The sequence below is a fragment of the Schistocerca gregaria genome, chromosome X, assembly GCF_023897955.1.
Source record: "Schistocerca gregaria isolate iqSchGreg1 chromosome X, iqSchGreg1.2, whole genome shotgun sequence".
Classification (NCBI taxonomy): domain Eukaryota; kingdom Metazoa; phylum Arthropoda; class Insecta; order Orthoptera; family Acrididae; genus Schistocerca; species Schistocerca gregaria.
Window position 1 is genome coordinate 427,052,474 of NC_064931.1, and position 26,185 is coordinate 427,078,658.

At 46.8% G+C, this 26,185-nt stretch overlaps 1 protein-coding gene across 1 annotated transcript in view; it reads left to right on the forward strand.

The window, feature by feature from the left end:
* Window positions 1-26,185, forward strand: part of LOC126299579 (uncharacterized) — a gene marked incomplete at its 3' end in the record, with an annotated part of 111,263 nt that overhangs the window by 35,413 nt on the left and 49,665 nt on the right. Inside the window, 1 exon segment of the mRNA XM_049991591.1 lies at window positions 21,924-22,181. Within this exon segment, the coding sequence (XP_049847548.1) occupies window positions 21,924-22,181 (258 nt within the window).

Genomic DNA, 26,185 nt, shown 5'->3' on the forward strand with positions numbered 1-26,185 from the left:
AAACAGCAATAAGTTTACATAGCTGAAGGGAATGTTATCTCTGGAATTATGTCTTGGTGTTGAATACGCGGCGTGTTTTATTTCATGTTCCGTAGATCTCGTATTGTGAGCGCGTCATAGATGTGGAACGAGTCAAACATACAAAACAACAAATACAAAAGATAAGTCTTCATTAAATATATAAAAATGTTCTACATAACTGCATATAGTTAATACAAAGTTTAGAGGAAAAACATATATTGTACATATAACAGCATATTTCTTTGAGTGTTAATACAAAATTTCATGTTTTAATTTTGAGAAAAATTGCAAGCACATTTCTTTAACAAGGGGGATAATTATATCTAAATGCTATTTCCCTTTCTGCATCATAAAACTCTTCTAATGTATAAAGAGACATATTTAACAAATATTTCTTTAGTTTTGCTTTAAAAAGATTTATTTTCTCTTAAACATTTTATCTGGTCAGGGAGATGGTTAAAAATTTTTGTTCCTGACCATTTGACACCTCTGAAAAACTGTCAGGTTCTTAAGTTCACAATGAGGATTTTCTTTCCCTCTTGTATATATTTGTGATCGTTCTTATTTGATGGAAATTGTGCAGGGTTCTTAATTACAAAACACATCAGCGAATATATGTACTGGGATAAAGGTTACGACATGTCCTGGGGGGTACTCTGCAAATAATTCTAATAGCCCTTTTCTGGGCCACAAAAATTTTCTTTGCCAAAGCCAAATTTCCCCAGAAGATAATTCCGTAACACATAGAGTGAAAAAAAACCCACAGTATACGGACTTCATAGTGGTTAAATCTCAATGGAAGACATCTTTCTGATAACATACATAGCTGAGCTCAATTTTTAAGGGTCTGTTGTATATGGAAGGATCAGTTCATTTTGCTATCAATATGTATTCCAAGAAATTGACACTTCCAATCTTTCTATTTGTTGACTTCCACATGTTACACTTATTTCTCTCACTTTTTTGTTTTTGTATGGAACTGGATAAAATTGGTCTGTCTTGAGTTTAGAGAGACCATTAACACTGAACCAGTTAATCATTTCAGGGAGTATGTTGTTAGCTGACTCCTCGAAATTAACATCTGACTTTCCACTCATGAAGATAGTGGTAGCGTCAGCAAAAGAGTAAATTTGCAAGGCAGGCTTGCACACAATGGTAAATCATTTATAAACATCAAAAACAGTGGCCCTGAATTGAGATTTGAGGCGCACAACTAATAGAAGTCCATTCAGACTGAATGGAGGTATCCCTTGACTCATCTGAGCTGTTTAAAATTACTTTGTTTTCTTTCCTGAAGATAAGATTGCAGCTAGTTACCTGTGACACCCCTTATTCCAAATAGTTTGGCTTTCTGCATGAGAATGTGGTGATCTACACAATCAAATGTCTTTGATAAGTCGCATAAAACACAAATTCCTATAATTTTTTATTTTGACATTCAAGTACTTCATTTAAGTGCATACACTGCATCCTCAGTTGAACAGCCCCTTTGAAAGCCAAACTGGCTCTTGTTAAGTCTGTTCATTATCAGGTGTTCAGTAATTTTATTGTGCATTAATTTTTCTAGAATTTTAGAGAAGGCTGTTAACAGTGAAATAGGGCGGTAGTTAGTGAGCTCAGCTCTCACCCTTCTTCAGTAAGGGCTTCACAATGGCGTACTTCAGTCTTTGAGGAAAAATGCCTTGTGAAATGAAGCATCAAAAATATGGCACAGAATATCACTAATCCATTTGCATGAAAATTTCAATAAATTATTGGATACATTATCTACTTCTGCAGAGTTCTTACACTTTGAGGACCTGATGACTGTTTGAATTTCCTCTACCGTGATAGGATTAATGTAAATTTCTGGTATGATGTTGGAGTATGCATCCTGACAGTCATAGCTTCAACAGAGGGCCTACAGCCAATTTCTTGGGTTACTGACAGGAAATGTTCGTTAAAAATTTCAGCCACACTTTTTGATTTTCTATTAAGTTACCCCTATGCCTGATTTTTAGGTCATGTCACTCTAGTTTTTGTCTGTCTCATTTTTTATAATGTTCCAAATTGCTTTCATTTTATTATCAGATTTATATATTTTCTTCTTATTGAAAAGGGCGTTTGACTTCTGTATTACTTTCTTTAAAATATTGCAGTACAATCTATAATGATTATATTTTTGTGTGTCATTAGTTGTGTTATTAGCATAAATTTCTTAGTTCTGCATGACTGTTTAATACCTTCTGTGATCCAAGGCTTACCTATAAAATTTGGATTAATATTTTTGACCCATTTCTTTGGAAAAGATTCTTCGAAAAGGGCAGCAAAATCATTTATAAAATAAATTTGTCATTAACATTATCAATGTTGTAAATAAAGGACCAGTCCATTAGCTGCAACTTACAGTTGAGATTCTTTTTGCCTCTTTGTTCATTGTGCTTACACATTTCCACTGGGGAGATGGTTTAACAAAAGGGTTAAGACTGTAAAGAGTGATTGACCATGGTCTGAGAGACCATTTATACCCTGGTTTACATTAATGTTCTGGTATCTTCTTACATTTAAAAATGCATTGTCTATCATAGTTTGGGAATCTGGTGTGATTCTAGTGGGAAAATTGATTACTGAATTCAGATTATAAGTGGAAATAACATTCTGGAAGTTACTTCTATTGTTATCAGTCACAGTCTACATTAAAATCATCTAAGGCTACAATATCCTTTGTTTTTGAAAATAAAACTGGCAATACCTGGTCCATGAGACTAAAAAACATATTTCCTGGTGGTGGCTTGTAAACAGCCAGGACTATTAATGAATTGAGATTAGTTTTTATTTCAGTAGCACATGCTTCAAAATGTTGGTCCATGCAGTATTTTGTAATGTCAATTACTTTGTAGTCAAAATTTTAACATATATTGCCACTTGCCCCATTTCTTTATTTACTCTACAGTATTGGGTTGCTAAGTTGTAGCTTGGTAAAAAGGGCATGATGCAGTTGCTAGTAACATGGTGCTCAGTGAAGCACAATATCTGGGCATTATTTATACAGTCTTTCTCAATGTTGATAAGCAATTGGTCTATTTTGTTAGGGAGGCTTATCACATTTTGATGAAAAATTGATGACCCTAACTTCTTTATTTTGTCAGTGCTGTTATTTCTTGACTGAGATTCCAGAAGAGTTCGCTTACAGTCATGTGGTAGTAAACATTTGACACTGTTTAGGGTATTGGCTTTTTCTTCAGGCCTGCACATAAAAAATCGTTGATACTGGAAGGTGCCATGGCATTTCTTCCACTAGACACCATTCTATCTGTTGTAGTTGTCTTCTCATTTGTGGTTGCTGGTGATATTATTGGCTGCCTGGGTGATTGTCATCGCTGGGACTGGTGCTCCTGTTAATGTAGCTTTTGTTGAGTCTATCTTTTCAGGTAGACCTACTGCTTCTGTCACTGTTCTCACTGTTGGCATGTTAGTAGGAGTTGTATTTACAGTACCATTGCTTTTGAAGTGGTAATCAACTGATACTGATAGCTGCTAGCTGCTCGACTGTTTTTGAGTACATCATTGGGGTGGCTGTATTGTGAATACTGTTATCTTGCAAACTGAGTCTTTCTAGTGTACATACATTTTTTTCACTGAGTAACCTATGGCCACTTCTGTTCAGATGCATTCCATGTTTTGTGTAGTTGCACCTTTGAAGGAAGTCCACACTAAGAAAATGTGCATTTGGGTAAATTTTACATATCTTGTGGAACTGCCTGTTTGCCTTTTTAATTTCGAAATTTACGCAGGAAGTAGTCATCAGATCGTGTCTGTGAGGTATTCCAGTTAAAAATACGATGCTCTCTTGCAGAATGTAAAACTTGCTTCAGGTTACCGATAGCAGATGATAGTTCATTTCTATAAACATCATTGGCTCCCCCAATCAAAACACTTCTGTTTTTGTTTTCTAAGTATTCCTGGTCGATACTTTTGATAGATTCCTTCATGGGTGCCCCAGGTCTAACAAAGGCACATGCTTTCACATTGAGTTCATAACGAAATATTTCTGAGAGATTTCGTCCATGACTGTCACAGTAAATAACTATTTCTTCACATTTACAAAACATCTGAGACTTCTTACACTTCTTATGCTAAATTGTTCACTTCAGATTTTTCTACAGCTGCGGTGTTTGGATCTGAATGTAAGTTCTCACAGCCAGTACAACTTAAGTAGTTTCGAGATAGTTTTTCGAGTCTCATCATTGTATAAGCGTTTCTTAATAGTGGCTGTTTTTCTTCTCTAGTTCCTCACATCTGTTATGTAAAGCGCACATTTCGCTTAAAAGCACTGCAATTACGTCGTCTTTGATGTCCTTTGTGTATACTGAGAGCAAGATTTGCATTGATACATTGCGAACAAAGCCATGTCTTCAGATAGGAATTCATGTTTACACAGTTAAAATGGTAGACAGTCTGCAATTCACGCACATTATACGTTTTACTGCACGCTTCTGACAATGGCATACCTTCGAGATCGGCGTAACTTCATGAATTGACGAGCTAGTCGCTCACGCAATTTCTCACTTTTTCTGCTCTAGAAGTGCTTCTTTCTACTACTTTTGCGACAATATACCACGCCACACATAGCTCATCACAATACAAACCGAGATTATTGCAAGACGAACACTTTTCTTCCTTTACCGAGCATTTATTTTCGGAACTCTCACCTTCCACCACCACTGCCATCTTGCCAAACTCTTCGAAAGCATTGATTAAAACCAGTACAGATTTCCTAGTAGTGCAACGTTAAAAAATAGACCTGTTCCATTACATAAAAACATAACATCTAATTATAAATGTAAAAGTAGATGTCTTCTGCATGTTAGTATCAGTCGATCACACATGAGGTTTCTCGTTTTTACTAGCGTTTGGACTCATAATACATCTACATCTACATTTATACTCCGCAAGCCACCCAACGGTGTGTGGCGGAGGGCACTTTACGTGCCACTGTCATTACCTCCCTTTCCTGTTCCAGTCGCGTATGGTTCGCGGGAAGAAAGACTGTCTGAAAGCCTCCGTGCGCGCTCTAATCGCTCTAATCTCTCTAATTTTACATTCGTGATCTCCTCGGGAGGTATAAGTAGGGGGAAGCAATATATTAGATACCGCATCCAGAAACACACACTCTCGAAACCTGGCGAGCAAGCTACACCGCGATGCAGAGCGCCTCTCTAGCAGAGTCTGCCACTTGAGTTTGCTAACCATCTCTGTAACGCTATACGGTTACCAAATAACCCTGTGACGAGACGCACCGCTCTTCTTTGGATCTTCTCTATCTTCTCCGTCAACCCGATCTGGTACGGATCCCACACTGATGAGCAATACACAAGTATAGGTCGAACGAGTGTTTTGTAAGCCACCTCCTTTGTTGATGGACTAAATTTTCTAAGGACTCTCCCAATGAATCTCAACCTGGTACCCGCCTTACCAACAAATAATTTTACATGATCATTCCACTTCAGATCGTTCCTCACGTATACTCCCAGATATTTTACAGAAGTAACTGCTACCAGTGTTCGTCCCTCTATCTTATAATCATAGAATAAAGGATCCTATGTATTCGCAATACATTACATTTGTCTGTTAAGGGTCAGTTGCCACTCCCTGCACAAAGTGCCTATCCGAAGCAGATCTTCCAGCATTTCACTAAAATTTTCTAATGCTGCAACTTCTCTGTATACTACAGCATCTTCGGCGAAAAGCCGCATGAAACTTCCGACACTATCTACTAGGTCATTTATAGTAGCGACGCCTTTACGACGGAATAATAATTAACGACTCAATATCCTCGCAAAAATGACATCGGCTTGGGTGATGGATTGATGATTAAAGACATATTTTCAACGTTTTAAATACCCATTCTCAAACCGGCCATAAGAACTACAGTCAGCAAGTTCGCGTAAACTGGAAAGTCTGTCGCGAACACCCAAACGAGTTTTGGTTATTTCGGATCAAGGGAGTCACCTTATCGAGTAGTGCAGTCGCTATATTTATAGTAGAAGATAGACGTCTACATCTACATGGTTACTCTGCAATTCACACTTAAGTGCCTGGCAGAGGGTTTATCGAACCATTTTCGTACTACTTCTCTACCATTACACTCTTGAATGGCGCATGGGAAAAGTAACACCTAAATCTTTCCGTTAGAGCTCTGATTTATCTTATTTTATTATGATCATCATTTCTCCCTACGTAGGTGGGTGTCAAAATATTTTCGCAACCGGAAGGGAAAGATGGTGGTTGAAATTTCATAAATAGATCTCGCAGTAAAGAAAACCGCCTTATGATTTCTGCGGCCGAGACTGCCATCCCTCGCTCTTCTGGACTCCCTCGGAGGAAGTCTGTCCCCTGGTGGTCGCCGGAGATTGCTGAGGCTATTCGCGACCGTAGGCGGGCTCTCCAGCGTCATAAGCGGCACCCGTCTCTGGAGACCCTCATCGCCTTTAAGAAGCTCCGTGCCTTGGCCTGTCGTCTTATTGCACGGCGTAAGCAGGAATGCTGGGAGAGGTACATTTCATCCTTGGGCTCCCGTGTCTCCCCGTAGCTCGTGTGGTCCCGCATCCGGCGGATTTATGGATACCAGACCCCTATGGGTGTTCATGGAATCTCCCTGGACGGCGCTGTCTGCACGGACGCTGCCACCATTGCTGACCACCTTGCCACGCACTTTGCTACGAGCTCTGCGACTGCAACTTACCCTCCTGCCTTTCGCTCTCTAAAGGAGCGCGCCGAGCGGACGCCGTTATCGTTCCACACACGTCGTTCTGAAAAATACAATGCTCCTTTCAGCGAGAGGTAATTCCTCGCTGCCCTCGCCAATTGCCCTGATACAGCGCCAGGACCAGACTGCATCCACGCGCAGATGCTGAAGCATCTCTCCAGTGCCAGAGACACATCCTTACCATCTTTAACCGCATTTCGAGCGAGGGCGTGTTCCCGTCGCAATGGCGAGAGGGTGTTATCGTTCCCATCTTGAAGCCCGGTGCGGACCCTCTGGCGGTGGACGGCTATCGTCCCATTACACTAACCAACGTTTTGTGCAAATTGCTCGAACGTATGGTGGGGCGGCGTTTGTGTTGGGTCCTTGAGTCGCGCGGTCTCCTCGCTCCATCCCAGGGTGGCTTCCGTCAGGGCCGGTCTGCTGCGGACAATTTGGTGCGGCTGGAATCTGCTATCCGTACGGCCTTTTCCCGCCATCAGCATCTCGTTGCTGTATTTTTTGATCTGCGGAAGGCATATGACACAACATGGAGGCATCACATCCTTGCTACGTTGCGCGAGTGGGGTCTTCGTGGTTAGCTCCCAGCTTTCCTTCAAAACTTTTTATTGCGCCGCTCTTTCCGGGTGCAAGTCGGTGCCGCCTCTAGTTCATCTTATATACAGGAAAATGGGGTCCCGCAGGGCTCGGTTTTGAGCGTTTCCTTATTTCTAGTGGCCATTAATGGTCTGGCTGCAGCCGTGGGGTCGTCGGTGTCTCCTTTGTATGCCGACGACTTCTGCATCTCATTTAGCTCAACGACTACGGGAGTCGCCGAACGCAGGCTGCAAGCAGCCGTTCGCCAGGCGGCATCATGGGCTCTGACTCATGGATTTCAGTTCTCTGCGGCCAAGACTCGAGTTATGCACTTCTGCAGGCGTCGGACGGTCCACCCTCATCCGGAACTTTACCTCGACGGTCACCTACTTGAAGTGGTGGACACTAGCCGCTTCTTAGGACTCGTCTTTGATGCCCGGCTCACGTGGGTTCCTCATATTACTCAGCTGAAGCAAAAGTGCTGGCAGCACCTCAACGCCCTCCGCTGCCTGAGCCATGCGTCTTGGGGTGCAGATCGCAGAACGCTGTTGCGATTGTACAGAGCCCTTGTGCAGTCCAGGCTTGATTATGGGAGCCTGGTCTATGGGTCTGCATCGCCCTCAGTGTTGACGTTGTTGGACCCCATACACCACTGTGGGGTTCGGCTTGCAACTGGCGCTTTCCGTACGAGCCCTGTGGATAGTCTGCTGGTGGAGGCCGGGGCTCCCCCGCTGCGGATTCGCCGCCACCGGCTGCTCGCAGACTATGCTGTCCACGTGCATTGCTCACCGGGCCATCCCAATCATCGCCTGCTTTTCCCTGCCAGGGTTCTCCCTCTGCCCGACCGGCGACCTAGGTGTGGGCTTTCCATTGCTGTCCGCGTCCAGTCCCTGCTGTCTGAACTGGGGTCGTTCCCTCTTCTGCCGCCCTTCCGGGCCAGTGCACCCACGCCTCCCTGGTGTATGACCCGTCCGTCCGTCCGTCCGCCTGGACTTGGCACGGGAACCCAAGAACTCGGTTCCGCATGTGGCCCTCCGTCACCGTTTTCTTGCGCTCGTCGCCTCATTTTCAGGCTGTGAGCCTGTCTACACTGATGGTTCCCTGGTGGATGGTCGTCCTGCCTACGCTTTTGCTCACGCTGCCCATGTTGAACAGCGCTCCTTGCCGGCTGGCTGCAGTATTTTTATTGCAGAGCTGGTGGCCATATTGCGCGCTCTTGAGCATATGCGTTCCTGCTCAGGTACGTCCATCGTCATCTGCAGTGACTCCCTGAGCAGCCTCCAGGCTATCGACCGCTGCTATACCTCTTCTCCTCTTGTATCCTTTATTCAGGAGTCTGTTTTCGCCATTACCCGCTCTGGTCGTTCGGTGGTCTTTGTTTGGACGCCAGGTCACGTTGGCATCCCGGGGAACGAACGTGTCGACAGGCTGGCCAAAGGGGCGGTCGATGCCCCCACTTTGGCGATCGGCCTCCCGGCTCGTGATTTGCAGCTGGCGTTGCGCCGTAAGGTGCTTCAGATGTGGCGTGACGAGTGGCGTAGCCTGACTTCTCCGAATAAACTGCGGGCTTTTAAGGAGACGACTGATGTGTGGCAGTCCTCCCTACGGGCTTCTCGCAGGGACTCTGTCATCCTGTGTCAGCTCCGCATCGGCCATACCTACCTGACGCACGGACATCTTTTGCGTCAGGAGGATCCCCCCCCTGTGTCAGTGTGGGTCCCGGTTAACGGTCGCCCATATTTTGTTGGAGTGTCCCCGCCTGCGCACCCTCCGGCAGACTTTTAATCTCCCGGGCACGTTGCCTTTGGTTTTATGCGACGATGCCTCCATGGCTGACGACGTTTTAAATTTTATCCGTGGTAGTCCTTTTTATGGTTCCATTTAGGGGGGACCTGTCCCTTTCCCTTTCTGTGTATCTTGTCCTCGAGTGTCCCATTGGTCGCAGATTTTAATGTGTGTATTCGGGTGGTTGACTCTTTCCCAAATTTTGTTCCCATGGTCAGTCAACCAGTCTCCGACCCTCTTATTTTCTTCCGTTTCTTTCTGTCCAGTGTTCGTCTGTACTCTTCTTGTCTCTAGTGTTCGCTGCCACATTGGTGTTCTTTCAGTGACTGGGGGGAGGGGCGTGTCCTCCCCCCTTGGGGTTTTACCTGTTCCGTAAATTTTGTTTCGCCGGTTTTTTGGAATGGGGGACTGATGACCTTAGCTGTTTAGTCCCCCTTAAACATCCCAACAACAACAACAAAACCGCCTTTTGTTTCAGTGATTGCCACCCCAACTCACGTATCATATCAGTGACTCTCACCCCTATTGCGCGGTAATACGAAACGAACTGATCGCCTCGGGTGACCCAATGTCACCGCGGCCCAGGGCAACATCCTGGAGCCTGTCGACCACGGCCAACACAGCTTCCAGCTGTTTACGGACGGTGGCGAATTCCCCCTGAATCCGTACACAACAGGCGCAGTCCCTATCTATCCCTAACATTTTTTCCTCTTGTATCTCACAGGCAGTTCAAAAAACTGATGACTACGCGAATTTACACTGTACGGGTACTAAAACGCGATGCTAAAACTCTCATACTATAATAAGCCCGAAATTTATGAATTAAACTATGCAAGTACCTAAAAACACGCAAAGAAATGAATTATAATATAAAACACATAAATGAGCTAAGAGTAAGACTTGCTGCTGGCTGCTGCTTATCCAACGGCGGCAGGGGACGTCGAACACCACTGCTTTAATTACAAGCAAGGGCGGCGCACACACAGGCGAGTTGCTCCATCGAGACGTTGATATCGGTTTTGAGACAGTATCTGAACTATAACCAAACCGCGAGACGAGTTTGTTTTTATAATAGACTGGCGTTTTCGTGATCGAGGGGCGCCGTTCCACGTCATCTCGACTGGGCAACCATCACCATCGAGCCGAGACAAAACGAGACGTGACACCTTCTATTACAGCCACAACTGCCATCTTTGCGCCCAAGACACGAAGTTTTCCAGAGCCGATTGGACACCTTTCTCCTCTCTAGCGATATTCGATGACTGTTACTTTCCTAGCATTGACGATCAGGTTACTCATGTTACAGAAGTTAGTCTTACAGCCGCCGAAAGTTAAATACCTCTTACCTCCCTTTTGCCCCGGCGTCCTCCAGTTCCTTGGTGGAACGAGGCGTGCCGTGACGCAATACGCGAGCGGAGACGTGGTATTTGCGTTTTCCGTCACCATCCAGCTGTATCCACTATAAGAAGTGACGAGCGCGATGCCGTCGCATCATCCGCGATAGCAGGAAGGCAATCTGAGACTTCTTTACCAGATCCTGTACCCCCCAGGGGGCTCGCGGTCCTTTCGTGAGTACGTGCGTGGCGAGCACGGGGCCCCGAGCTATTGCAGCCTTCCTTCTTTTTCCGGGCTGAATTTCCTTTCCCTTCCCCTCCTTTCCTGTCCTTCATCCTTCCCTCCGACCTCTCCTCTCCTCTCCCTCTCTTGGTGTCCCTACTTATGGTGTCCTTCCTTATGTTGGCCCTGCTATTCTCCTGGTTCTGTTGCCCTTGCAATTCGGCCTTGTTCTGTAATTCCTTCATCCTTTTGGTATTCTCTGGTCCCCTCTGGGGTTTGACCTCCATCACTAAATTTTCTTCCGTAGTGTGAGCCATTTGGGGAAGAGCACCTTACCTAGTGTCTCCGGCGTGTGCCATCATCATTGATTCCATAGTTTCCTTTACGTCGTTGTTTGACGCTAGGGTCCATAGCCAGCACGGTAGCCAGCCCGTGTGGTGGGGTCGCTATGTACCCTTTTGGTTGAGCCCCCTGAAAACACAGGGATCACACGTCTGATACCTGAGCTGTGACCTCCTCATGTAAGCCTAGGAGTGGTTGCTTGTCGTCCTGGAGCATCGGAACTCCCAGCAATGGCCGCCGTGCCAGACGGCCCTTGCTGTGGCTGGGTGGCGCCCATGAGGAGAGCCCCTGATCGGAGTGGGTGGTATCAGGGCGGACACTATGCTCATGAAACGCATAAGAGTCCACAACTCTGGCCGTTCTCCGGCCGTCTCTTTGACTGGAAAAGATTCTTCACGTGCTGCTTCCTCTGCCCCTTCCGCCTTCCCTTCCGTGGCTACCCCCTGGGAGGAGGGCCAGGCTCGTCGGCTGGGGGCGAAACCTTTCCCTCGCTATCTGGTTTGCGCCAGAACTGATGGGGATACTTTTACTCATACGAAACCTATGTTTTTTGTTGAACACATCGAAGACAAGTTTGGCGAGGTGGACTCAATCAGCAAGATGCGGTCTGGGTCGCTGTTGATTAAAACCGCTTCAGCTACCCAGTCTGCAGCTCTCTGTGCCTGTACCCATCTTGGTACGATTCCTGTGTCAATTACCCCACACCAGTCCTTGAACATGGTGCAAGGTGTAATTTTCCATAGAGACCTCCTCCTTCAATCTGATGAGGAACTTCGGGACAATCTAAGCCGGCGGGGGGTTCACTTTGTTCGGCGGGTTCAGAGGGGTCCGAAGGACAACCGCGTTGACACTGGTGCCTTTATCTTGGCCTTTGAAGGGGACACCCTCCCTGAGAAGGTCAAGATTATGGTCTATCGGTGTGACGTGAAGCCATACATCCCACCACCTATGCGATGTTTCAAGTGTTTGCGTTTTGGCCACATGTCTTCGCGCTGTTCGCAGGCCCCCCTCTGTGGTGACTGTGGACATCCGTTCCATGAGGGAAGTTCCTGTGTTCCCCCTCCTGTGTGCGTAAATTGTCGTGGAAATCATTCTTCACGGTCACTGGATTGCCCAGTGTATCAGAAAGAGAAAAAGATACAGGAGTATAAGACTCTTGATCGTCTCACCTATACCGAGGCCCGTAAAAAGTATACACGCCTTCATCCAGTGACCCTGACAACTAGTTATGCTTCAGCAGTATCTTCACCCCCTCCTCCTCATTCCTTACCCCAGTCCCAAACCCCTTTCCTCCGCCCTCCCCCTGCGGTTCCCACACCATCCCCCCCGGGCACCGCTTCCTCTCCCCGGCTGGAGAAGTGTCCTGCTTCTTCGGCATCTGCCGGTCATGGGCGCCCCTCGCGGGATCCCCCTTCCCGGCACCTTCCAGGCCAAAGGTCTGCTGCCACGCGGCCACCACGAGAACCACGGTCTGCGGGCCCTCAGATCGCCCGCTCTCTTTCTGTTCCCGATCTTGCTGTGGCTGGCTCCATTTTGTTGCACAGCCCTCCACGATCCCAAACAGAAAGAAAGAAGAAGCACAAGTCCCGGGACAAGGAGTCTCTGGTATCGCCAGAGGTCTCGTCCCCATCTTCACAACCTGACTCTGACCTGTTATTCATGGATGTCGCCCCCTCCTTGTCGGTGACGGGTGGTGACCCACCGGCATGACTGACATTAGCCTGTTCACCCCCCAATTGACTCATCGTTCTTTGGCTATCCAGTGGAACTGTAATGGCTATTACCGTCACCTACCGGAGTTGCAATCCCTTCTTTCGTTTTACTCTGCGGCTTGTGTGGTTCTACAAGAAACTCATTTTACTGGTGGTCACTCACCAACCCTCCGTGGCTTCCGTGCTTTCTGTCGAAATCGGGTCGGCCCCCTACGGGCGTCTGGTGGAGTTTGCACGTTGGTCCGAACGGACATTGCCAGCACGTGGATTCCTCTCCAAACTACATTGGAAGCAGTTGCTGTTAGGATCCACCTGGACTCTGGAGTCACAATTTGCAATCTGTATCTCCCTCCTGACAGAACTCCTACACCTGCCTCCTTAAGTGCCCTCCTTCAGCAACTTCCTCCTCCCTTCCTTATACTTGGCGATTTTAATGCACATCATCCCTTGTGGGGCAGTGCATTTCCATCTAGTCGGGGTCATCTCATTGACCAGTTTATTACCGACCACGACTTGTGCCTTCTTAACGATGGCTCCCCAACCCATTTCAGTGCTGGTCATGGTAGCTTTTCTGCCATTGATCTTTCTCTCTCTTCTCCCTCCCTCCTCCCTTCCCTAAAATGGTCACCGCACGACGACCTTTGCGATAGTGACCACTTCCCGTTGATTCTCTCGCTCCCTTCCCGCTCCCCCATGGACACATCACCTCATTGGTCCTTCCAACGTGCCAATTGGCCTCTGTATACTGCACAGGTCGTTTTTTCTCCCTCATTGTCGGATGGTATTGATGATGTCATACGTGACATGTCTGACGCGATTGTTCACGCTGCTAGCCTTGCTATCCCGCGCTCATCTGGACCATTTCGCCGCCGGCAGGTCCCTTGGTGGAGTTCCGACATTGCCGTTGCCATCCGTGATCGCCGTCGAGCTTTGCAACACCTTAAGAGGCATCCATCCGTTGCCAATCTTATTACCTTTAAACGCCTTCGCGCAAGGGCCCGTTACTTAATCAAACGGAGCAAACGGATGTGTTGGGAACGCTTTGTTTCTTCCCTCGTTTCTGCTGTCCCTCTGTCGCGGGTATGGGCTACACTTCGCTCTCTCCAAGGTTGCCATCGGCAGTCTACCCTCCCGGGTCTTCACCTCCCGGATGGCCTTTGCACGGACCCGTTGATTCTCGCGGAACACCTTGCGACCCATTTTGCAACAGCGTCGGCATCAGCCTCCTATCCGGCTGCTTTCCTTCCCCAGAAACAGCGGGCCGAAGCTTCCGCCTTATGTTTTACCCCCAGCCAGTCAGAATCATACAACGACGCTTTTACTGAATGGGAACTTCTTTCCGCACTCTCCTCTTCTCATGATACGGCCCCTGGCCCAGACTTCATTCATAACCAACTGCTTCAACATCTCAGTGCTCCACAACAGCGACATCTTCTCCGGGTATTTAACCGTATTTGGCTCCAGGGTGACTTCCCTTCTCAATGGAGGGATAGCATCGTGGTTCCCGTCATTAAGCCCGGTAAGAACCCCCTGTTCGTCGACAGCTATCGGCCAATTAGTCTGACGAACGTTGTTTGTAAGTTACTTGAACGGATGGTAGCCCGTCGGCTCACTTGGGTCCTCGAATCTCGGCGTCTGTTGTCCCCTTACCAGTGTGGCTTCCGAGAGGGACGGTCTCCGATCGATCATTTACTTCGCTTGGAATCCGCAGTTCGGCAGGCCTTTTCCCAGCGCCGCCATTTGGTTGCTGTATTTTTCGACCTTCGCAAGGCCTATGATACGGCTTGGCGCCATCATATTTTACTTACACTTCATGAGTGGGGTCTTCGGGGCCCACTCCCGATTTTTATCCGCCAGTTCTTGTTTCATCGTTCGTTTAGGGTTAGGGTTGGTACAGTTTTAAGTTCTCTGCGAACCCAGGAGAATGGCATCCCTCAGGGTTCCGTATTGAGTGTACTTCTGTTCCTCATTGCTATAGATGGACTTGTGGCCTCCGTCGGTCCTTTGGTCACTCCTGCTCTGTATGTGGATGATTTCTGCATTTGGGTTAGTTCCTCTTCGATGGCCGCTGCAGAGCGTCAGCTCCAGGGTGCTATACGGCGTGCCTCTGCATGGACCATCTCACACGGATTTCAGTTTTCTCCTTTAAAATCGCGAGTGGTCCACTTTTGTCGCCGTGTGACAGTCCACCCCAATCCAGAGCTCTATCTCAATGCACAACGATTACCTGTGGTCCCACAGTTTCGTTTCCTTGGCCTTCTTTTCGACAACAAGCTCACTTGGCTGCCTCATATCAGACGCCTGAAGATAGGATGTTTCCGTAAACTAAATGTCCTTCGCTTCCTTGCCCACGCCTCTTGGGGTGCTGACCGTTCCACTCTCCTCCACCTTTATCGGGCCTTAGTGTTGTCTCGCTTGGACTATGGTTGTCAAGTTTACGGTTCAGCTGCCCCTTCTACATTGCACCTCTTGGATCCGGTCCACCATCGTGGTATCCGTTTGGCCATCGGTGCCTTCCCGACTAGCCCTGTAGATAGTCTCCTGGTTGAGGCTGGGATCCCCCCCCTTTCCGTTCGGCGCTCCCAGCTTCTGGTTCCGTATGCAATCGCTGTCCATTCCTCTCCCACTCATCCTTCCTATTCTATCCTGTTCCCTGCCCAAGGAAGTCGCCCACCTGACTCCCGCCCTCGGGCGGGTTTACCGGTTGGGCTCCGCCTAGCGTCTCTTCGCCGTGATTTTCAGCTTCCTTCCTTTTCCTGTATCTCACGTTCCCTCCCCAACACACCTCCTTGGTTAGTTCCTCGGCCCCGAGTTCGGATGGATCTCTGCCGAGGTCCGAAATATTCCGTTCCCCCGATGGTGTTCCGTTGTTTTTTCCGCCGCATTTTATGAGTTTCGGGATGCTGTTGTGTTTTACACTGATGGCTCTAAATCTGCTGATCGTGTGGGCTATGCCTTCACCTCCTCTGTAGGCATGGAAAATCATCTCCTGCCAAATGCATGTGGGGTGTTCACTGCGGAATTGATGGCGGTCTCCCGGGCCCTGGCCTTTATTAAACAGTCCAAGCTCAATCGCGTTTTGTTATGTACAGACTCAATGAGTGGCCTTCAGGCACTTGACCAGTGTTTCTCCCGTCATCCCTTGGTCTCCTCCATCCATGACCATCTCGCTGATCTCCACCATGCTGCTTGCTCTGTTAGCTTCCTTTGGGTCCCTGGCCATGTGGGCATCCAAGGAAATGAGCTTGCTGATCGTTTGGCTGGGGGAGCAGTCACTTACCCCCCATTCCCTGTCACCCCTCCTGTGGCGGATTTACGGCTTCATCTCAAATCCCACTTTGCGCAATCATGGGCCACATCCTGGGAGGCTACCTCCTTGTCTAATAAACTTCGTGCGATTAAGGTGACACCTGTCCCATGGCGTTCTTCCTTACGCCTCTCGCGAAAGGACTCAACCACCCTCTGTCGTCTTCGCATCGGCCATACCAGGCTGACCCATGGTTTTCTTTTGCGTGGTGAGCCACCCCCACTTTGTGGTTGTGGAGCTTTCCAGTCAGTGGCCCACATTTTGGTGGAATGCCCCCTTCTTTTAGCTCTGCGTACTAAGTACAGACTTCCCTGCACTTTACCCTTAATATTAGCAGACGATTCCCGGATGGTTGAACTGGTTCTCAGTTTCCTCCGTGAAAGTGGTTTTTATTCTCAGTTTTAAGGATTTTCATCTCCCTCTGGAGTAGGGGCAGGGCGGTGAGGGTTGGGATGTCTCCCACTGTAGGCTGTGCTTGGAGATTCCTGACTCCCCTCCCTGGCCATGTTCTATCTTTTTTCCCTTTTACTGTTTTTATCGCCTTTTAGGTTTGTTTAATCCCTTTTACAATCCGCCCTTTTACACTCTGGCGGTTGAACGCTTTTAAATAGCATGTGGTCTTGCTTGTACTGCTTCACAGGTGGGATATTTCCTCTCTTGAGTTTGCCCATTTACTGACTTCCCTCCTTGTGTTTTTATCATTGACGACACAACTGCACTTTTTTTTAGCCTTTTACTTTTTACCTTTATCGTTTTTGACTCTTCTGAGCTGTCCCTCTGTCGGAACTGACCGTCTTTGTAACAAGGGACTGATGACCTTGCTGTTTGGTCCCTTCAACCCAAATCAACCAACCAACCAACCAGATCCTGTAACTCATCAGTAGTTGGAAGTGGAATTCGACGGTTATCCTGCACGTCTAGTTTCTCCCCGATTTCTGGGCTTACTGTCGTGTAAGATACCTTAGTAGACCCAGTCGCAGTTTCTAACTCATTTGGTCAACACTTTACTGAGATTTCGAGCTCTTCAAATTACCCACCAGTGTTTCTCCCGAAGAAACAAGCAGCGCAAGTGTGACCTCTAGTTTCCTCCTCTCAAAATAGCGAAAGTTATTATACTGTTTTTCTCTTTGCGGGAACTCGAACACGCCCTCTTCTCGTTCTGCCCCAGGACTGGATGGCGTTTACGTCCAAATGTTGCTGCATTTATCATACCATAGTCTGAGTTACCTCTTTCGCCTTTATAATCGAATTTGGACCGACATACCTTTCCTAGAAGATAGAGGGGTTGTCAGGAGGTGGTGTCCCTCTGGCACCGCCAATGGTTCTCCCTTCACGGGAAGAAGCTTCGGCTTGTTAGGCCTCTCCCAGCGCCTTGGATAACGTCCTCTCGGCCCTCCCTCCGGGAGGAGATTATTTTAACTCGGCTGCGTATTGGCCACTGCCTTTTTAGCCATCGTCATTTGCTCAATGGTACTGCCACATCACCTTGTACGCATGGCGCCCAGATTTTAACTGTCCGCCACTACCTGCTGGAATGCACTTTTTTTACTAATTTACGTTCCATCTTGTTTGCCATCTGATTCATCAGCTGTTTTAGCAAATGACGCGCGGGCTGTCGCTCATGTTTATGGGCCGATTCAATATGGTGAAGGCCATTTATTTTTTTAGTTTTGGATCTCCATTTTTCTATGGTGTCTATTTTTAGCCCATTTTCCGCGTGCCTTGTTTAGATGTCTCATTCTTTCAATTGGCACTGGCATATAGTCGTTTACCTTTCCTGTTTTTGCATTCTATAGTTTAGAGGTGGGCACGTATGACCTCAGGTGCGCCCTAAAACAAAACAAAGATGGCGAGAAACTATATTCATTCCTGTTCCGAAACCTGGAAAGAACAAACATAGCCGCTTTAGCTATCGCCCCATATCTCTGAAGAGTAGTGTATGTAAGGTTTTGGATCGCATGGTGGATTGCCGTTTAGGCCGGTGGCTGGAGTCACGACACTTCTTAACACCTGTCCAATGCGGTTTCCGAAAGCATCGTTATGCAGTTGACAATCTTGTTGCTCCCCACATACACCATGAACAATTTTCTCAGGAAACACCAAACGGTAGCAATATTTTTTGATCTGGAGAGAGCGTACGATATTTGTTGGAGGGCAGGCATCCTCCGCACACTGTTCTTGGGGCTTTAGAGGTCAGCAACCCCCTTTTATTCGTGAATTTATGACAGAGTGCACATTTAAGTTGCGGGTGAACACTACCTTCTCCCGTACTTTCTCCCAAGAAAATGCGGTGCCCCAGGGCTCCGTTCTAAGTGTTGTACTGTTTACCATCACCATAAATCCAATTATGGATTGTCTCCTTCCTGATGTCGCGGGCTCCCTCCTTAAGATTTTGCGGTCTACTACAGATCTCAACAAGCCAGCCTTCTTGAACGTCTCCAATGATGTCTTGATTGCCTCCACTCATGGAGCATCGAAACCGGCTTCCGCTTTTCTCACAATGAGACCGACTGTGTAAATTTTTGGCGTCGTACGGAGTTTCCTCCGCCTTCCCTACATCTAGGCTTTGTCGACCTTCCGTTAGCGGACGTTGCTAAATTCTTGGGACTTAAGTTTGATTGAAAACTGTGCTGGTCCTCCAACGTTTCATATCCTTCGGCTCGCTGTCTGCGATCCGTCAACACCCTCCCTGTTCTGAATTGCACCTACTGAGGAGCGGACCAAGTGGTCCTTCTCCACCTCTCGGGTCTTAGTGCACTCGAAATTGGACTATGGAAGCATAGTTTAGTCTGCACAGCCCTCTATACTTCGGCGTCTCGACTCTGACCACCACCGTGGATTGCGTTTAGCGTCTAGAGCTTTTTACGCCAGCCCAGCCTTGATGCTGAGACTGCTGAACCTCCGCTGTCGAATCGGCGAGCTGTCTAGAGTCGTTACGCTAGTCATCTGGCTTCCATGCCTGCTCATTCAGTCCAAGCCCTTTTTTCGACGCCGCCATGGATTTAGGGTATGAAGGCCGCCCTTCCTCTCTACTACCATCGGGAGTCCGCTTCCGTCAACTGCTACGTTCTTTCCTTCCACTTTCCTAAAACTTCCTTGACAACTGGGGTACGGCGCCATCTTGGCTTAGCCCCCGGACCTGCCTACTCCGTGACCTTTCAGCTTCCCAAGGATAGTACCCCTCCTCTCGTTTATCGTTGGGCATTTGCGGCTCAAAAAATTTAGTGTTGAGAGTGCTTATATTATTGGCGACACCCCTAATAGATTTCGGCTTCGCGGCCAGTGTTCGGTTTTTACTGCGGAGCTGTCGCTGTTCTCCAGGCTGTCCAATACATCTGTCACCATAAGCGGATATAGTATGATATGCTCGGATTCGCTCAACGCTCTCCTCAGTCTCAAAGCTCTGTGTCCACCCTCTGGTCCAATCGGGGGCCGTCTCTGCGGAATTCCTCTGGATCCCAGGGCACGTTAGTATCCGTGGAAACAAGGCAGCCAATATAACGGCCAAGGCTGCAGTGTCTCTTCCTCGGTCCGCTGTTCGCATGGTCCCCTTAGCCGACCTACAGAGTGTTTTACGTCATCGCGTTGCTCTTTTATGGCACGTACATTGGTCTACACTTTCTGATGGTAAATTATGGGACGTGAAATCTCTTCCCTGTGATTGGACGTCTTCCTCCCGACATCGTCGTCGGGAGGAGGTAATTGTAACTAGACTCGGGATAGGGCACTGTCTTCTTAGCCATAAACATTTTTTAAGTGGCGATCCTCCTCCAGCTTTGTTCCCACTGCTCTCAACCGTAGACGGTGAGAGACCTTTTACTTCAGTGCCCCTATTTTATCCGCTATGCGCCTGTTTACAGCTGTTGCCCCGATATATCTGTCATTTTAACAGATGACACGCACTCATGCGATCAAGTCCTAGAGTTCGTGTCAGTGAGATGACATCGTCAGTTAAAGCTTTTTTAATCCTCCCTTCTATGGTAATTTCCTAAGATTTCCTTCTGTTTTTAGTTTCCCCTTTTTGAGTTTCACTCCCATTGCTGCTGATTTCCATTCGGTATTTTTACCCTTCCTTAAGCCACAGAACGGGCGCTTATGACAGTTTTGCGCCCTAAAACCATAACAAAAAACGCTGGCACTTGGTAATTGCCCAGCATTGAAATCTGCAGCAGTCTGCGGATGGGTTGCACTTCTGTCACAGTAAACGATTCTCTTTAGTCTTCTTTGGTCCCCTTCTTGCAGGATCTTTTCCCGGCTGCAGCGATGTCGGAGATTTGATGTTTTACTCGATTCCTGCAATTGACAGTATACTCTTGAAATGGTCATATGGGAAAAATCCTCACTTTACGGCTACCTCGGAGCTGCTGAGTCCCATCGCTCGTGCGCAGATAACATCGCGTTCAAACTCGCTCTGATCTTGATAACCTGCCATTGTAGCTGCAGTAACCGATCTAAGTACTGCGCCAGACACTTCTTTTCTTATGTAGGCGTTGCCGACCGCAGCACCGTATTCTGCCTTTTTACATATCTGTATTTGAATACGCATGCCTATACCAGTTTCTTTGGTGCTTCAGTGTAAAGTAACTGAATGGCAAAAATTATTTGAAAGCATTTTCTGTGAAATTCCTGTAGTGTATCTGGATTCGAATCAATAGCAAGTGTCAATTTTCGGAAAAATGATTCGTTATGCGTAGTTCGCCGAAAAAACTGCCATCGCGTGAAATCTTTAGCAGAGTTACCATTTATTTCCCCGAACGAGATTTGTACAAAACATGACTTCGCGCAATGCTCGTGGTGCTCCAAATTTCAGTGTGTCCAATGTATCCACGATCATTACAATACAAAAAATTCACAAAATATTTCTGAGGAATAAACGTAAGAATATGAACTGATAAAACAATGAATAAAAGAAAAAGAATTTAAGTGTACCATCTGAAAATACCGCAATCACCTGTACAATATTACATAATGTATGACACTGTGAAACCTAGTTGCAATTTCACAGTTAATGTCTTCGTATTCCATATCTTGATAACAAACATCAGTATAATCTTCTATGTACATAGTAGATACGTGAATAAAGGATCAGGTTTCAAACAAGGGACACAAGTGAGACCTCGATGCTACCCACTGTGGCTTCAGTTCTGCTCATATTATCGGTTGCTAAGACATATGAATTAAGTCGAACATTATGACGGTCATTTTGTCAGAAACGGTACATACTGATCAGCTAAACACGCGTTCATTTTGACTCCTCTTCCACTGGAGAAGTTCTGAGAAATAAGTCTGACACTTGCCGTGTTAACGTGATTAGCTAGTTCACTTTGGTGCGTGGGTATATGAAAGTGCTGACGATAGCTTAACAGTGTAAGGCAAATAATTTCACCATTGTGGCACACATCCATGTCACTGAACGGCAGACCATAGTTAAACAAATGTAAATTACTCTCCTGTGCTAATTTGTAATATATGCAGATTTCATAGAACAGAGTTTTGTCGAATACATTCTTCAAACATGAGAAACGCGCACAGTTCCATAGCACCGAAACATTGGTGCTTTACCCTTCGTGTGCGCGTGATGTTTTATTTAAAAACTGATAACTTCCCAAAATTATGCAACGGGGTATGGAGACTGCAGCACTTGCTACTAGAATAAATTCTAACTAGTATGGTTTCAAAAATAAATATGTAGATGACATTAGTGCCAAAGAAACGCAGTGTGTAGCGGTCACATCCTTAAGTGTTAGTTCTGCCGTGTTCTGTTACCGAATTTGAGCTGAATAGGTACAAGCAAAATGCAGTAAGCGCTAGCTAATAGAGCGATTGCCTGGATCGATTGCATCCTCCCGGATGTAAACGGGAATTTGTTTGCTCACAGGAGACGGAAGAGCACGGAGACCCCGTGGACGTGTCGCACATCGTGAACCTGCTACGGGCCGGGCTGGGCTTCAGGCTGCGCCATGTGGACCAGGGGCAGGGCATGCTGCCATGCGTCGAGGGGCCCGGCTGCCGCGTCGTGGCCACCTGCACCTTCTCGGGACTGCGCGCAGTGCTAGAGCTGCCGCAGTCCACGTGCTGCTGCCGCCGCTCCGACACGGACACGGAGACGCACTTCTGGAGCGTCTCTTCCAGCACGGTATGTAGGTGTCAATCGGTGGGACCCGTAGAACTAATGCACTGCCGGCCGTCTACTTATCAGTACGTTTTCATGTTTCTTGACCACTTCCTCATATAATATGAAGATATTTCAAATTTTCCAATAATCTGAGCTCTAGGAAATACAGTGCACGTTGGTTTTCGATGAATTGTTGTGGTCTTCAGTCCTGAGACAGGTTTGATGCAGCTCTCCATGCTACTCTATCCTGTGCAAGCTTCATCTCCCAGTACTTAATGCAACCTACATCCTTCTGAATATGCTTAGTGTATTCGTCTCTTGGTCTCCCTCTACGATTTTTACCCTCCACGCTGCCCTCCAATGCTAAATTTGCGTTCCCTTGATGCTTCAGAACATGTCCTACCAACCGGTCCCTTCTTCTTGTCAAGTTGCGCCACAAACTCCTCCCCAATTCTATTCAGTACCTCCTCATTAGTAATGTGATCTACCCATCTAATCTTCAGCATTCTTCTGTAGCGCCACATTTCGAAAGCTATTCTCTTCTTGTCCAAACTATTTATCGTCCATGTTTCACTTCCATGCATGGCTACACTCCATACAAATACTTTCAGAAATGGCTTCCTGACACTTAAATCTATACTCGTTGTTAACAAATTTCTCTTCATCAGAAACGCTTTCCTTGCCATTGCCAGTCTACATTTTAATATCCTCTCTACTGCGACCGTCATCAGTTATTTTGCTCCCCAAATAGCAAAACTCCTTTAGTACTTTCTCATTTCCTAATCTAATTCCCTCAGCATCACCCGACTTAATTCGCCAAATTCCATTATCCTCTTTTTGCTTTTGTTGATCTTATATCCTCCTTTTGACACTGTCCATTCCGGTCAACTGCTCTTCAAAGTCCTTTGCTGTCTCTGAGAGAATTACAATGTCATCGGCGAACCTCAATGTTTTTATTTCTCCTCCATGGATTTTAATACCTACTCAGAACTTTCCTTTTGTTTCCTTTACTGCTCTGAGCAGTTATTACTTAGCACACTAAAATGACGCATCGGGTGACACGTGGTAGCTATGTCTTCACATGTAATGTAAAACCGTGCTTCACGAAGAATTACATACAGCAAAAATTGAAAGTTTTTGCCACATGTCTTCTTCTGTGACTGTGACAAGGATGCTCTTACGCTCATTTTCATAAAGTGCGGAAATAATGACGGCCAAGTACACTGAAGGTGAAAAGTCATGGGATAGCGATATATTCATATACAGACGGTGGTATTATCATGTACACAAGGTAGAAAAGGCAGTGCATTTGCGGAGCAGTAATTTGTACACAGGTGATTGATGTGAAATGATTTCAGACTTCGTGATGGCCACATGACGGGAATTAAGACTTTGAACGCGGGATGGTAGTTGGCACTAGAAGCATTAGACATTCCATTTCTGAAATCGTTAGAGAATTCAATATTCTGAGGTCCGCAGTGTCAAAGGTGTGTTGAGAATACCAAATTTCAGACAATGCCTCTCGCCTCTTACTACGCAGTGACTGACCGCCTTCACATAACGACAGAGCAGCATTTGCATAGAGTTGTCAGTGCTAAGTCAGTCAACATTGCGTGAAATGACCGCAATTACTATGGGAAGCAAAACGATTATTTCCGTCAGGACAGTGTTTCGAAATAGAGCATAAATGGGCTATAACATCAGATGACCAACGCGAGTGCCTTTGCTAATACACATCAAAAAGTTTTGCATCACCCCAGTTCCCAGAACTCCTGGAAGTAGACGTTGACTGGATATTGTATCACATAAAGTCACTTCGACTGTTCACAGATGTCACTAAACCCACCCAAAGATGTAAACAACCATGCATGAGCAGCGTCTATTAGACAGAGGGATCAGACAGCCGATGACTTCATTCCACAAGAAAGGAGGTACACCGCTCGTGTTGTCTATAGTTCAACCATGCCTATACGGTCAGTACCACGGTTCGATCGCGTCCGCATTGTTACTTTGTGCTAGGAAGGGCTCTCAACAGGGAAAGTGTCCAGGCGCCTTGGAGTGAACCAAAGCGATGTTGTTCGGACATGGAGTTACAGATAGACAGGAACTGTCGATGACATGCCTCGCTCAGTCCGCCTAAGAGCTACTACTGCAGTGGGTGACCGCTACGTACGGATTATGATTCGGAGGATCCCTGACAGCAACGCCACCATGTTGTTAAGACTCAAACTGCGCGCAATAGGCTGCATGATGCGCTACTTCACTCTGGACATCCATGGCGATGTCCATGGTTGCAACAACGACACCACGCAGCGTGGTACAGATGGGCCCAACAACATGCCGAATGGACCGCTGAGGATTGGCATCACGTTCTCTTCACCGATGAGTATCACATATTCCTTCAACCAGACAATCGTCGGAGATGTTTGGAGGCGACCCGGTCAGGCGGAAACCCTTGGACAGACTGTCCAGCGAGTGCAGCAAGGTGCAGGTTCCCTGCTGTTTTGGGGTGGCATTGTGGGATCGATGTAGTCATCGAAAGCGCCGTAAAGGCTGTAAGAGACGTGAATGCCATCCTTCGACCGATACTGCAACCATATCGGCAGCGTATCGTAGAGGCATTAGTCTTCATGGACAATAATTTGCGCCCACATCTTGTGGATGACTTTGTTCCGGATAACATCGCTCGACTAGTGGCCATCATGTTCTCCAGACATGAACCCTATCGAATATGGCTGGTATAGACTGAATAGGGCTGTTTATGGACGACGTGAGCCACCAAACACTGAAGGATTTACGCCGAAACACCGTTAAGTTTTGCACCGAAGTGATGCAAAACTTTCTTCGTGTTTGTAGCACGACGCGCCTGCAGCGGCTCTCCTACGCTAGTGGCAATATCGGTTGAAACCTAGACTGGAACACTGTGGCCTGGGAAGAGAAGTCCCGATTTCAGTTGGTAAGCCATGGTCAGTGTGACGAAGACTCCACTCAGCCATGTAGCAAAGGTTGCAACAAGGCAATGTTCAAGCTGGTAGTGGCTCCATAATGGCACAGGCCACGTTTACTTGGAATAAACTGTCTTCTGGTCCAACTGAACCTATTACTGAGTGCAGATGGCTATATCCAACTACCTGGAGACAGTTTGTTGCAAAACAATGGAATTTTTGTGGATGACAGTGCGCCCTGTCACTGGGCCACAATTGCTTTCGATTGGTTTGAAGATCTCTCTGGACAAGTCGAGAGAATGATTTGGCCACCCACATCGCCCGACATGGAACCTATCAAACATTTGTAGGACAAAAGAAGTCAGTTCGTGCACAAAATCCTCAACCGGCAACAGGTAATTACGGACGTCTATAGAGGTAGCATGGCTCAATATTTCTACAGGAGTCTTTCAACGACAAGTCCACGCCACACAGAGTTGCGGCACTTCTCTGGGCAAAGGGAAGTCTGACAGGATATTAGGAAGTATCCCATGACTCTCTCGCCTCAGAGTAGAACTGACAATTGCTGGTCGTTGTAAGTGGTAACATGAGGATACTGCCTCGAAACTGCTTATGACCTGTTACTGTTCACGTTAAAATGTAAAACTACTACATTAACTAAGATATCACAGGGTACATGAAACTGAACCTCAAATAGCTCTCAGCTAAATTCAGTAATCTTAATTGGCTGGAATAGCTGTTAACGTTAGGTAGTATTCGGGTTTTCAGACCGCTTCGCTGAACGGTCTACGTTGTTTGGTGCCAAGAGTATGTAAACAAACGTTCATCCACAAAACAAAAGTGGTATCCCTGTCGACAATACTGAGGCGCAGACCATAATGGAACAGAAAATTTACAAAAGTCGTAAACTAAATGGTGGTGGTGGTGGTGGTGGTGGTGGTACGACGTTTTAAAAGGCAACTTTGTTTTTCTTGGATAAATCTAAAACCGCGGATTTTAGAAAAACGTTTCCAAGTACAAAATTACACTAACTTACTGTCTACAAAAATAATCCTCTTGGACTAATAGTTTGTGTTGTAG